The sequence below is a fragment of the Nuphar pumila genome, chromosome 14 (genome assembly GCF_984573655.1).
Source record: "Nuphar pumila chromosome 14, dmNupPumi1.hap1.1, whole genome shotgun sequence".
Classification (NCBI taxonomy): Eukaryota; Viridiplantae; Streptophyta; class Magnoliopsida; order Nymphaeales; family Nymphaeaceae; genus Nuphar; species Nuphar pumila.
In genome coordinates this window covers 10,091,941-10,104,988 of record NC_143262.1, presented here as the reverse complement: position 1 = coordinate 10,104,988, position 13,048 = coordinate 10,091,941, and the positions used below count along the sequence as shown (strand labels likewise).

At 39.3% G+C, this 13,048-nt stretch overlaps 1 protein-coding gene across 1 annotated transcript in view; it reads right to left on the bottom strand.

Annotated features, from left to right (window-relative positions):
* Positions 1-13,048, bottom strand: part of LOC149816318 (ribosome biogenesis protein nsa1-like) — a 29,845-nt gene extending 16,797 nt beyond the window's left edge. Inside the window, exons 1-8 of the mRNA XM_089987807.1 lie at positions 12,967-13,048; positions 12,671-12,783; positions 11,825-11,854; positions 11,592-11,725; positions 5,758-5,934; positions 5,522-5,585; positions 5,257-5,364; positions 4,615-4,768 (exon numbers count right to left, since the gene is read on the bottom strand). Of these exons, the coding sequence (XP_089843933.1) occupies positions 4,615-4,768; positions 5,257-5,364; positions 5,522-5,585; positions 5,758-5,934; positions 11,592-11,725; positions 11,825-11,854; positions 12,671-12,783; positions 12,967-13,048 (862 nt within the window). The remainder of the gene's footprint in view (positions 1-4,614; positions 4,769-5,256; positions 5,365-5,521; positions 5,586-5,757; positions 5,935-11,591; positions 11,726-11,824; positions 11,855-12,670; positions 12,784-12,966) is intronic.

The window sequence follows — 13,048 nt, the reverse complement described above, 5'->3', positions numbered from 1 at the left end:
CTCTTTACCTCGTTGGTTTCTCCACTCATATCTCTTATTTGAGTGTTATTTTTTGTTAGACAAGAGATGTTTATCAATGTGGTGAGTTATGTGAACCCATTGATGTTTGTAATTTTACAATCATTTGTGAGGTGAGGTATGTGCACCTCTTATAGTTGTAGCTGGTGTTATCAGTTTCGATTATCGGTTTGTTGGTGCATGCTCATTGGTTTGGTAATGGTTGACATTTGTGTTTGATCTCTTGTTGTATGAGATGATGCACTTGAATTTTGAGGTTTTGAGTTGGAGATCTAATGAGGTGATTACTTGTAGTGACCAAACTATTGTTGGGATTTTCCAATATCATTTCTCCTTTTATGATGTTAAACTTTGTTATATGTAGGATTTTAAAATTTCTTCGTGTGTTTTCTAATCTTTTCGCTGCTCTTTACCCTTATACGGGAAATAATTATGTTTAAATGATCCATTAGCATGCTTATACATTATGATATGCCTTGGTTCCATAGGTTGATACATATTGAAAGTATTTAGTGATGTTACTATTATTGAAATTTAAATTGTTGTGATCATTTTTGTAGGAAATGTCTATCTAAACAAACTATTGTTGTAGAGTATCATTTCTCTTGATTTTGTTGTATGTGAGATTTTGAATTTCCTCATTGTTTTTGTTGTACATTTGTAAGAAAAATGATTATTCTTTGAAAAACCCTTTCCCTGAATATTTTATTTCCTCATGTGAATTTAGCTCCATGGTGAGTTGTCTTGTTTAATTGTTCTCTTCAGATCTTGTTCTTGATAGTCAAAGATTTATATTCATGTGTTAAATATAACCACATGCTGGATATATGTGTAAATTTAGGTTTCTCCTCTTGTGGGTTGTGTTTAAAGTTTAAAACATTTGGTATTCATGAATGTTGAATTTGCTTAGTATGATAGAATCAGATAGATGATTTATTTTCTTAAAACCTTGGAATGTTATGCATGCATGATTATCTAAATACATGTGCTTGTCTGAATTTTTGTGGACAAATTCTCTAATTAGGATTTATGTTTTCTTGAAATACATGTTTTTGTGACTATCTTTGAGGTATGTTTCTCTTATCAATGATTTTGTTTTTCCAAAATTATTTTTTTAAACCTTTTTTATGTTTAATGCTTTTGAATTTTTTTTTACTTACCTTATTGATATTTTATATATCTTGTGTTTTTGACTATCCTCTCTTCATAATATATAACTAATAAACCTATAGTTATTTTTGAAATCTTCTTTTATGTTTTATGATATATATCCTTGTGTATAGTTGGGTGGTTTTGTTAGCTCTATTTGCAGGTTTTCAAATATTGATGATATTGAAGATCATAGAGACCCTTTGTATAATAGAGCATATGATTGAAGATCAAGAGCACCCTCTAAGGAAACATCTTATGGAAGAACTTGATGGAGTCAATGAAGACATTTTATGTAAAGGGTTCTTTTGTAATTGCAAACTTACAGTGAGGCACCGTAAGTTTGAGGGGTGGTGTTAAGATAAATGTTGTTAAAATGTATATAGTATATACATAGAATATGTATATGTACAATACATATATAGAGACATACTTAAAGTATGTATACACTATGTTATTTATGCTATGTCACAAGGATTCGGCCAGACAGGTGCCGCACCCGCGTCGACGCAACGCGGGTGCGGCACCTGGTGCGGTCAATGCACCTAGGGTCATTTTGGTCCATTTTTGGATTTTTTTTATTTTCCCTATGAAATGGGCTGCAGAATTTTAAAAAAATCTTGGGGGCCGCGCTGGGGGGAACCCCCGGACCCCCCTTCTATATATATATATATATATATATATATATATATATATATATATATATATATATATATATTGCCGCACCCAAGGTTTTTGAAAGTGCCGCACCCGCACCCATGTGACATAGTATTTATGTAAATATAGTAACTAGTTGTAACTATTATTTTTCCTTTTTCTTTCTTCTTTTTCCTTTTAGTTAGGTTCTTTTTGGACTAGACAACATAGAGTTGACTAGTCAAATATAGCTATTGGAACATTCCAACGGCTCTATTTATAGTTGTTAGACTATTCCAATAGCTCTATTTGGGACTACCTCTTATGTATATATACAGGGTGTGTGTGCTTAAATGAGGTTGAGAGACTGATGGTAGTTCTAGGTATTTTGAATGTTCTTGAGTGTACTTTGTAGTGAGGTTTTTATGTATTTATTTATTTTTTTATGCATTTTATTGTTCATTATGAATGAAATCATTTATTCACAAAACTTGTATTAGTTTGTATCTTGTTAGTATTCAAATGCATTTCAATTTGGCATTTGGATTACGATTTAGAATGTCTTGGGTTTTGCACCACTTTGTAACATAAACCTTGTTCTGGCATCCATATACACATAAAGGCATGAATACACACAGATATATATATATATATATAATACAGTTGATTTAATGCATAATCTAGTTGAAATCTCACAATACAAGTTTTTACTCAATATAACCACACGGATGTGTTCAGCATGGTCGATTTAGTGGGAATCGACCCTCTGATCATTTTTTGCGATGAAGAAACATGTTTTTTTGAGTCAGGAAAAAATGGTGCATTTACAACCATTGATTTGTTCATCACCAGAAAAACCTGTATATAAGTCGGATCTAGGGATTCAAAAGCCGCTTCCAACTAAAAACAGCATGCAGTTCACATCCTTATGGGGTTGTTAGGACCCAAAAAGAACAAAAAATTAATAAAAAAATGGAGTTTGTTAAGTTATTTGTACATACACACGATTGTAACAAACTTCAACCCTATGGGCACGTTTGCTTTGGCCGCAGGTGGGGATGAACTGAGAAAGTAGAAGCTGGGTCACAAGGTCAATTTTGTGACCAAGAATCACAGGTTTCAAGGGATAGGATTCTCAAGTGAGAATCACAATCACAGGCTATGAACATTTTTATGTTTTACTAAACTTGAGAAAGTGGTGTGTGATTTGCAATCAAAAGATCAAGAGAAAATCCAAGTCACAAAGTGTCACAAACTCTCTCTCTCTCTCTCTCTCTCTCTCTCTCTCTCTCTCTCTCTCTCTCTCTCTCTCTCTCTCTCTCTCTCTCTCTCTCTCTCTCTCTATATATATATATATATATATATATATATGCAATTGTTGACAAAGCAATGCACACATGCTCCATCAGCATCATTTCGTAAAAGGCAACATACTGGACACTACATGGTATCAAATTTTCAGACTATCAAAGTGAATAGATGAAAAAAGCATTGTTGACTCATGAAAAAATAGGCGAAAAACACATTGTTGACTCATGAAAAAATAGATGAAAATTAATTAGCATATCTACATGCAAGTATGAAAATTAGTTATCAACATGGCCATCAGTAGGCGTTAACACCTTGACAAAATTTCTGCCCCTAAATCAAATATGTTGCTGAAGAAGAAACACTCCAAATTCTATGGATTCATTAAAGTAGCCACCCCAATTACGTGGGATTCATCAAAGCTGGGACCATAGTGGAGATGTCCAAAAATCAAACTTTGTTTAAAATATTGTAAGAGTGTTCCATTATCCAATCTTCAGGTTCAAGATTTCTTCAGTGAGTTTTTTTGTCTCCTTCCTCACAGTCTCATGCTGAAAATTCTCCTCATTTGCTATGAGTTTGAAAGGGGTACTAGATTACATAATAACACACTTTATCTTCCTTCAAGTGCACTGTGTCCTTAATTCTAAATCTTAAATTTCTTCTAGTAGTTCACTGTTTGCTCACTTCATTACTATATATCAGTAGTTCCCTAAAGGGATCTCATTGCTAAATAAAAGCAGTTTATACTTCGGTGGTCTTGGTTCAAATTCCAGACAGAAATTCATCCCAGAATTCTGAAGAAGAATTCACACAATTTCTATAATGATATTCGGCAGAGTACATGAAAAAAGAAGAGATAGTAAACTGAAGGATGCCATAAACCTGTATGAACAAAAAAAATAACAGGTGTCAGTATGCTATCACAAACAATTCCAGGAGATTCCACAATGACATTGAAACATCAATGGACAGATGATTTAATGCATGAAGCAAATAGTTCCAGCACATGTACCTCAAGAAGAAGAACTTGAGTAAGGCATATTATTCAAGATTTTTGTCAAGCTACCCTCAGTGTGACTACTAAAACAGAAAACCGTGACAGTGTTCTGAGCATCAAAAGTTAAAAAGCTGGAAAATGCCCTTCAAAAAGGTCACATGGTTTTTTTATGCCTGAAACTGAGCCATGTGTGTGTTTGCGCGCGTGAGTGAGAGAGAGAGAGGGGGGACACTAGCATGCCATTCTTGCATCTCCAGTGAAAAGGACAATCAGCAAGGAGACATTATTCTACACTTCTCATCTTTTTCAGTTTTGTTTTCCATAAGTTCTCATCTTCTTCAGCTAATGCAGTAATTCTTAACTCAGAAATGGCTTCAACCTCAAATCATAATCAGAATGTGAAAGAAAAGAAAATAATTTATTTGACACTACCAGCTACATAATCTTGTCTTCAGACACATGCAGCACAATTAGCATTATAGATTTGAAGTTGAAAGTATTACCTGTCCGCATGTCAAAGGAAGCAAGATCACCAGCTCCATTTCCAGCATACACTGTATATCCATCTGGATCTTCAGTAACAACCTTTATTGAGGATTCCTGAAAATCAATGGTACAAACAGGCCTTCTTTGGGCAGCAGTGTCATAAAGACGAACCTATGCCACAATGTGCAAGAGTAGCAGATTAGCAGGTAACAATCCAAATATGCACATTAGTAGAACCTACAAGAGGGAAAACAATCATAAGTTCCTTAACAAAATGAAAAAAGTAGTTTTCTACCAAAACAAAAAGTGAATATGCATGTTTACGTACTCATGATGACTGTACCATATCAGGTAAAACTGTAAAAGTAAAAGAAAGAACATCAGCTACAAGGAAAGGAAAGAACATGAGAACCAAAAGCAACAGGAGATAAACAATTTTATTTGGAAAAAAACATCAAAATCAGAAATATGTATTAAAAGAAGAAAAATAAATAAATTATATATCAATGCCAGTGTGTTCAATCATTCTTACAAAGAAGAGGGGGGAGGGGGTTGTGAGGTGGGGAGTGCAGATTAATCAATCACTAATAACCTTATACAACCACTAATGGCCAGATGTATGGTCTGCAGTCTACAGAAAATGAAAATGGAAACAGTACCTGATGCTGACAGGTTCCAGTCACAATCTTGCGATGATCTTCTTTCTCAAGAAATGTAGCAGCAGTAAACCAAGGAGGAGTATATATCCTAAGACTGTTAAGTGGGGACTGCGATGGAATCAACAATATTAAGTAGATTAATATCATAAACTTAACATGTAACAAGAAAAGCTTTTAATGGTAAAGTATATACGAATGAAAACATAACCACCATACCTACACAAAACAGAATATTAAGCAAGAAAAAAATGTAGAGAAAACTTACAGCTTTGGCCGTCCACATCTTGCTGCATACGTTAAGATCCCAAACACTAACTTCAACACCCTTCCTAATTTTGAGGGGGGGGAAATAGAGTCAGGAGGCAACCCCAGTTTCCCAGGACTTTCAATAGAAATCCAATACATAAATCTGAAATGCTTGTATCAAATATGAACTTAATTTGCAATAAAATGTATCACAGAGCATGTCTTTCAGTTCATATTGTGCAACAAAAAACTAACCCTCCAATGATGGAATGAGTCTCACTTCCATCCACTGAAAAACAACAAACAGTACCAGAGCCACATAATTTCCATGCCCTTGGGCTATCCAGATGCTCAGGATATAAAGCATCATCTCTCTGGAAGTAATTCAAACTTGCATTTCCTTTCTCCGTGCAAGCAACAAACATGTTTGATCTGCAAAAAAGGAGAAAAACAGATCATTTATAAGCATATTTAAAATATGAGATATGCCTATTGAATAACCTAGTATGAAACCAGTTACAGATGCACATAAGCATTCAGGATAAGAGGTTTCAGAGTCCTCAAAACCAACTACCCAAGGCCTAGACCACAGCTCAGACTCCTTACCAGGTATATACTGGTATCAACATAAAGAAATGGATACACATGGTCTCTGTTCACAGGCGCTTTCATTCCTTTTTGTATGTTGAGAAGGAAAACTTGTTATTTGAACTAAAGAGAGGAGAAGAGGTTCAAGAATATGCCAGCATAAGCAAGGATTGTATAGACAAGATTAAAAAAACAATTTGGCAATTCAGCATATCATAGATTTTGGCCTGCCCATTTATCAAAAGTACAAATATGCATGTTAATTTGGGCAGTCAAGCCTGAAGAATTCCTAAAACGAGACTCGTAAGTCCATTTTCAACCAAATATAATAGCATGTGAATGATAATGACATTCCTTTACCTTTCCTGCAAATATAGTGTGCCTACCACAGATCCCTACAAACCAATTTCTATACATTCATATTTTCTGGCCATGAAGTACATTAGTAAATCTCTAAAAAAAATTCAAGCTCCAGATATGTTAGGCACTTTTCTGAAATCACATCTCAATTCCGACACAGTTATCAAACTGGGTCATATTTCCTCTAGCTATGTTCAGAAAAGTCAGATCTAAATAGGGTTAGAATTGTGTAAAACCCCATTTAAAAAAAAAATCTGTTTGGACCCGGGCCGGGTCGGGTCCGGACCCGACCCGGGCCCCTTTTTATTTTAGGGTTTTCAAAAACCCGAGCATTCGGGCGCCGCAACCCCCCCCCCCTTTCTTTCCCCTTCGCGTGCGGGCAAGTTTGGGAAACCCACCAGGGGTTCCCCTTTCGATTGCCCCCTGCGCCTTTATGAGAGAGGTTGGAGGGCGAGGGGAGTCACGCCTCCCTCTCGCAGCCCTCGCTCCCCCCCTCCGCGCCGGTCTCCTCCCTCGCTGCGCCCCGTCGCCGACGCCGGCCACCGCTCCCAGGTACGCCATCCTCCCTCTTCTCTTCTTCACCCCCCCCCCCCCCCCTCTGTCACCTCGTCGGGAGGCCGACAGGCGGCGCACGGCCCCCGCCGCGCCCTCCCGCATCCCCTGTGCCTTTCGGAGGGTCGATAGGGTGCCCTCAGGCCCTGTCGCCATTTTTTTTTTCCTTTCTACCGGGGCTGTCGAAGGGCCGGCAGGGGTCCACTCACCCCTGCGGCACCTGTTGCCGTCATCGTTTTGGGGGCTGCCATGACTCGGTCTGGCAGGGGCGGGGGGCCCTGCCATTCGTTAACTCGGTCTGGCAGGGGCTGGGGCCCCTGCCATTCGTTGACTCTTCCAGGCAGGGGCCGAGGCCCTGCCACCTCACCGCCATCGGCAGGGGCTCAACCCCTGCCGTCTCTTGTCTGTCGGCAGGGGCTCAGCCCCTGCCGATTCGATGATTCCGGCAGAGGCTCAGCCCTGCCACAGAATTGTTGCTGGCAGGGGCTCAGCCCCTGCCACTCCATCGTTGCTGGCAGGGGCTCAGCCCCTGCAACTTTCATTTTGTTGGCAGGGGCTCAGCCCCTGCCACTTTCATTTTGTCGGCAGGGGCTCAGCCCCTGCCACTTCATTGTTGCTGGCAGGGGCTCAGCCCCGGCCACTTTCATTTTCGCAGGCAGGGGCTCAGCCCCTGCCACCTAATCGGTTCTGGGCCCTGCCACTTTCATTTTCGCAGGCAGGGGCTGAGCCCCTGCCACTTGGCTGTTGCTGGCAGGGGCTCAGCCCCTGCCACTTGATTGTTTCTGGCAGGGGCTCAGCCCCTGCCACATTTATTTTGCCGGCAGGGGCTCAGCCCCTGCCGCTTCTTTGCGGTTGGCAGGGGCTGACCCCCTGCCGCCTCAGTATTTTTTTCGACAGGGGCTCATCCCCTGTCGCCCCGCTGCGGTCTGCAGGCAAAAGGCTTGTCCTTGACGTTCTTCTGATTTCGTCCAGCAGGGGCACACCCCTGCTGCCTCTCTTTTTTCCTATAGGCAGGCTTGTTTTTCTCCGCATAATAATTAAGGTAGCACTGTTGCAGACCTCGCATCGGACCCCCGCTCTGGCTCCGCGGCCCGAGCCTCGTATCATCTACAGGCGTAGACGCACGCAGCTGCACGACATCCCGAGGTAGGGGAAAGTCGCACGATGGGGTTGTAAGAATGAAATAAAATTATAAGGATTTTGTGATAGAATAGTTTATTTGGCATGCATTCTCACTCGTAGAATTTCCTAACTGGTGATTATCTGTGTTATGTTTCTGCATCAGTATTCTTTTGAAATTTCATGCTTATTGTTGAAGCTCTACGAGTAGACTCATTGCTAGAAAGACCTTATTCTTGTATTTTCGCCTTGCTCACTGTTATAAGTTACTATAAATGCCTTATTGATTATTGCCTGATGAATCTTGGATGCGACTTCTTGATTCTTAGTATTCGAGCATGCCAAGCATAATACAGACATTTATAGAACCTTGTGATAGGTTATCTATCAAGAACCCACAAATTTACTTTCGTAATTAGACCTGAAGAAAGTATGATACAATAGTACGGGAGGTCATTCAGTACCTCAAAGTGATTAAGAAACTCCTTATTGATATCCATGAGATAATACCGGCTTCCACAGGCCCCTCTGCTCAGAGAGCAATTCATGTTATGCATGAACCAAAAGAATCATAAAACATTATGTTGCCCTCTCATCGTAGTTGTACCTCTAGGAAGGTACGATCGTACTTTTGGACAAGTACGTCCCATGTGGGTTACGATGGTAGGATGATGAGGTTGTAGCAACCTCGATGAGTGCAATTAGTACAATGCTGAGATCACATAAAGGGTGATCATTCGCCTTCACAGGCAAGATGCTCGAGTGGGTCTAATGGACCAGAGCATGTAGGATGAGACGGCGGTTAAGAAACCCCCGTCGTACCCATCCAATCTTCACGGTTCATCAAGGGAGAGGATGGATGGTACAAAGACTCCGATGGACAGGTTGTTAACAACCGCCCCACGGGCAAAAGACTCGGTTTTCCCCAGTCATCGGAGTTAGGGGAATTGGGATTACCATAAATTATCCTAAGTGGTAACTCTCAGGCACTTCTGCAGAAGTTGGATGCATCCATGGGCCACGAATGCCTTTGGGGATTTACTCTCTTGGTCACCGACCGTCCCCTTAGGAGCGGACTCAGTCAGCCATCCGGGTTAATGAAAACACCTGACATAATAAACCCCCGGATCGGTCTCGGCTGTTTCTACGTTTCGCGTCTGTGCGTACCCACAGGCCAGTTAATATCAGAACTTAAAGAATATATTCATGAATATATGTAGATGACTGAGACTTACACTGCTTCAACTAACCACTCTTTGCACTTATTACATTTGTTAGAATAGACTACAACTGCTTTAATTGCTTAAATATCATAACTGCTTATCTCATGAATATCCTGTTTTATTTTCATTCTACTTATCTGTTCGTGCACCTACTGGTTTGTTATGAAACTGACCCATTTCATGTGTAGGTGAGGAGTAGGACTTCACTGGCGGCCGATGGCGTGGTGCAACGTGGATCAAGATTCATCTTCTTTCTGCTGGCGGCTTGGCTCTGGGTCTTTTTAGAGTTTTCTTAGATTTATTGAACTTTGGAATAAAATGTTCATTTTGTAATAAACTGCAGATTTTAATCGATTGCCTTATTTCTTAAATTCCTTTAAGTAGTTGTACATGTGAATGATGGTTTTTCAGCTAACGTACCCAGAATTGTTGACTTGTGTTCCTTTCTAAATGTCTTCCGCTGTCATTTTTAAAAGTTAAAACTTTAAATCTTTAAAAGGTTTTTCGATAAAGTTTTCGAAATCACAAGTCGAAATTTTGGGGCGTTACAAATTGTGTCCTAAATTTCAAAGTTTCCTGTTTACAGCAACATCACAGAACCTGCTCCTCTCTTTTAAGCTCATGGTTCTAACATTTTCTACCTCATTTGGAACTCCTTCATTGTAGGTCTAGTGCCACCCCTAGCTTCTCATCACCTTGCCCCTCTTCTCACCTTGAAGGCTTGAACAGAAGTTATCTTGGTGAACTTTTTAAATCATAACCATAGACATACACGTTTACATCCATCATGCTTGGCTGCCTCCTTGTTGATTAATCATTGCTCATTTTATAACCTAGTTTTCCTATGAGCTATGTCACACAGATACTCCATTTTGACTGTCGTTTTGTATCCCTTTATATACAAGTCATACTGGAAACTTCATAAAAATGGCCATATCCCCGTATCCGCAGACGTATCCATGTGACATAGCCTATGAGTCATCTTTTATCAACAAGGTGTATGACTGACTCTTTCAGTTTTGTGAATTACGAAAACACACCAAGACATTAGGAAAACTCAAGGTCGGTGTTTATATAACAACAGAAGATACTGCCTCCCATCAAAAAATTGTCAACCATGAGCATATTTATCCAAAACAGCAGATCATAATACAAGATCAAGAGGATGTCTTGTCCAACAGAAAAAGTTAAAATCAATAACGAGAATTCTGCAGGTTTTTTTCTTATTGAGACACAGATACCGTTTTGGTACATGGCAACTTTTTGCAAAATGAAAAGCAAATAACCTTTTGCAGTAAGGGGAAAAAACATTTTTGTAAGAAATGCATTGTATAAAGTCAAATGAACAGAAGAAAATTTCATAAGCCAACCCCACCATCTCCACTCTACAAAAGATATGAGATCACCCCATTTTTATGGCTTTAAATGTTATTTCCAAAATTTGGTATAAATTCAGTGGGAACCAATATCATCAAAATTTTCAAGATTTGTATCATAGCACATAATTTTACCGTATTAAATGAAACCAGTAAGACATTGCTGTAGACAAAATCTGAAATACGTAACCATGTATCTCATATGCACTTTTCTCATTGCAAGATGCATTGATCTGAATGAAACTTGGATCTTATGCATTTTAAACCATGAAAATCAACAGATTCATCAAACAGAGATATTTATTTCGCTAGAACGTTACTTGTTCAAACTACGTAACCTCCAAGTACATAACAGAGTAACCCAATTCGCAACACAACCATAGATGAGAACTTCGCATTGTTCAAGAATTAATTAATAGCATTTTGAGGCAATACATCTTACCTACAGTTGTCACAAATAATCAATACACCTAGATCTGAAAAAAATGGAATAAGGTTACATCATATTATCCAAGGTTTTAAGCATATAAGCACATATAATATGCCTGAAAGTACCCTTTTCTTCTCTCCTTTCCCTTTTTTTCAACTTGCTTCATCACTATTCTTTTACACGTGAACCATGCTCACTAAAGGTCAGCTCTCGTTCTTCCTAACCATGTTAGAGACTTTTCTTCATACCAATGCCATAGCCACCATAAAATCTCTGAGACAGACTCAATGTATCTGTCTACACATTCTAAGTAGAAGATTTCACAGAGAAAATATCTAAGAAAGCCTTCAAAAGAGAAACTAAAAGACATGAAACAAATTTATTTGACTCAAGCATGTAAACAGTGGATGAAAAAATAAAAAATTATGGAAATGATCAGACCTCCTTTTGAACAAATGTAGCCCCACAATAGAGTCAAATTCAGCCTTTGAACTATTGAGATGTTCCTTATCATCAGCATCTGCAATATTCTTTGAAGCATAAACTGCTCCATCTCGAGTATTGAGTACCTCAACCTAATGGCAATGCAATATGTTAACCACAGAAGTGCATTTGAACAATATCTCAACAAAACATATACTCATATCAATGCACATCTCTGTGGAGGAACTTACCTCACCATTTTTCCTTGCCACGGCCAGCAACTGCAAAATCATTTTCAAGCATTAAGATATACGAAAAACAAAGGATCCTTTATTAGCATATACTACAAACTAACGAAAATAAAATAGAAAAAAATGAAATCAACTACCACGACAACAACCCATTTAAACTGTTGACCAGCAAGATCATGAAACAACATCAAAGACCAAGAAGGCCCCGTCCCCCAATCCCAACAAACAACATGTAGACAGAATCAAACATACTTGAAACTATGATATTGCAGGTAATAAAACGTAGCAATTTGAATATAATAAAACAGAACAAAATGCACATTGCCTATGTGCAAAATTTTGCATGATATTAGTGAAAGGCAGATGTCTGAAATCGAGTGAAACACCATCTCTTAAAATCTCTCTCATATCATGCATGGTGAGAAAGGGACATATTGCAAATAATTCTACTACATACGCAATAAAATTAGTAAAAGTCACCAATACGCTAACAATTCTGCTAAATAGGTATCACAACTAGTAAAGGTCGATAACAAGCATCTAAGCCATCTGCATCCACCCTACATCAGAAGCCTATTCTGACTCTAGACCAACATTGACACATCATCTTATCAGAAAATCACAGGGTACAAATTCCACAGCAGCTATCCACTCATGGAGGAGAAAAAGGTTCCTGCCCTCGTCTCGTGGTTAAGAAATTGAATTTTCCAGACAAATGCACTAGAAATAGCATCATAATAACCAAAGTAACACTACAAATTCAACTAAGCACAGCTTATACGGGAAAAATAAGCAAGAAATTCAAAAAAAAAGAAAAAAAGAGAATCAGAATCGTAGCCGGCTTACCGGATTACTTGGATGGTCCGCTGCCGACGCGGCGAGCACGTACCGGGAAGGATCGGGCACGCCCCATCTGTCTACCACTTGGGGTTTTCCCTTTTCGCTGTGAGACTCCAGAACTGCCGAACACCGTAAAGAAAAAAGGAGGGAATAGTGAACACATCAAACCAATTAGATCAAACTGGGGATTGAAACCCCCTTTCTGAGGGGGGGGGGGGGGGGGGTAGATTTATAGGACACGAAATAGGTTTGTTGGGATTCCAGAGGAGCGGAAAGCGGAGTCAATAAGAGTTTCTGCTCACCTTTCAGGAGGCCCAAGGAGTCGGAAGCGATGGCTCGCAGCGGGGGGCAGCCAACGCACTCTGCGGCGATGGTGCGAGGCAT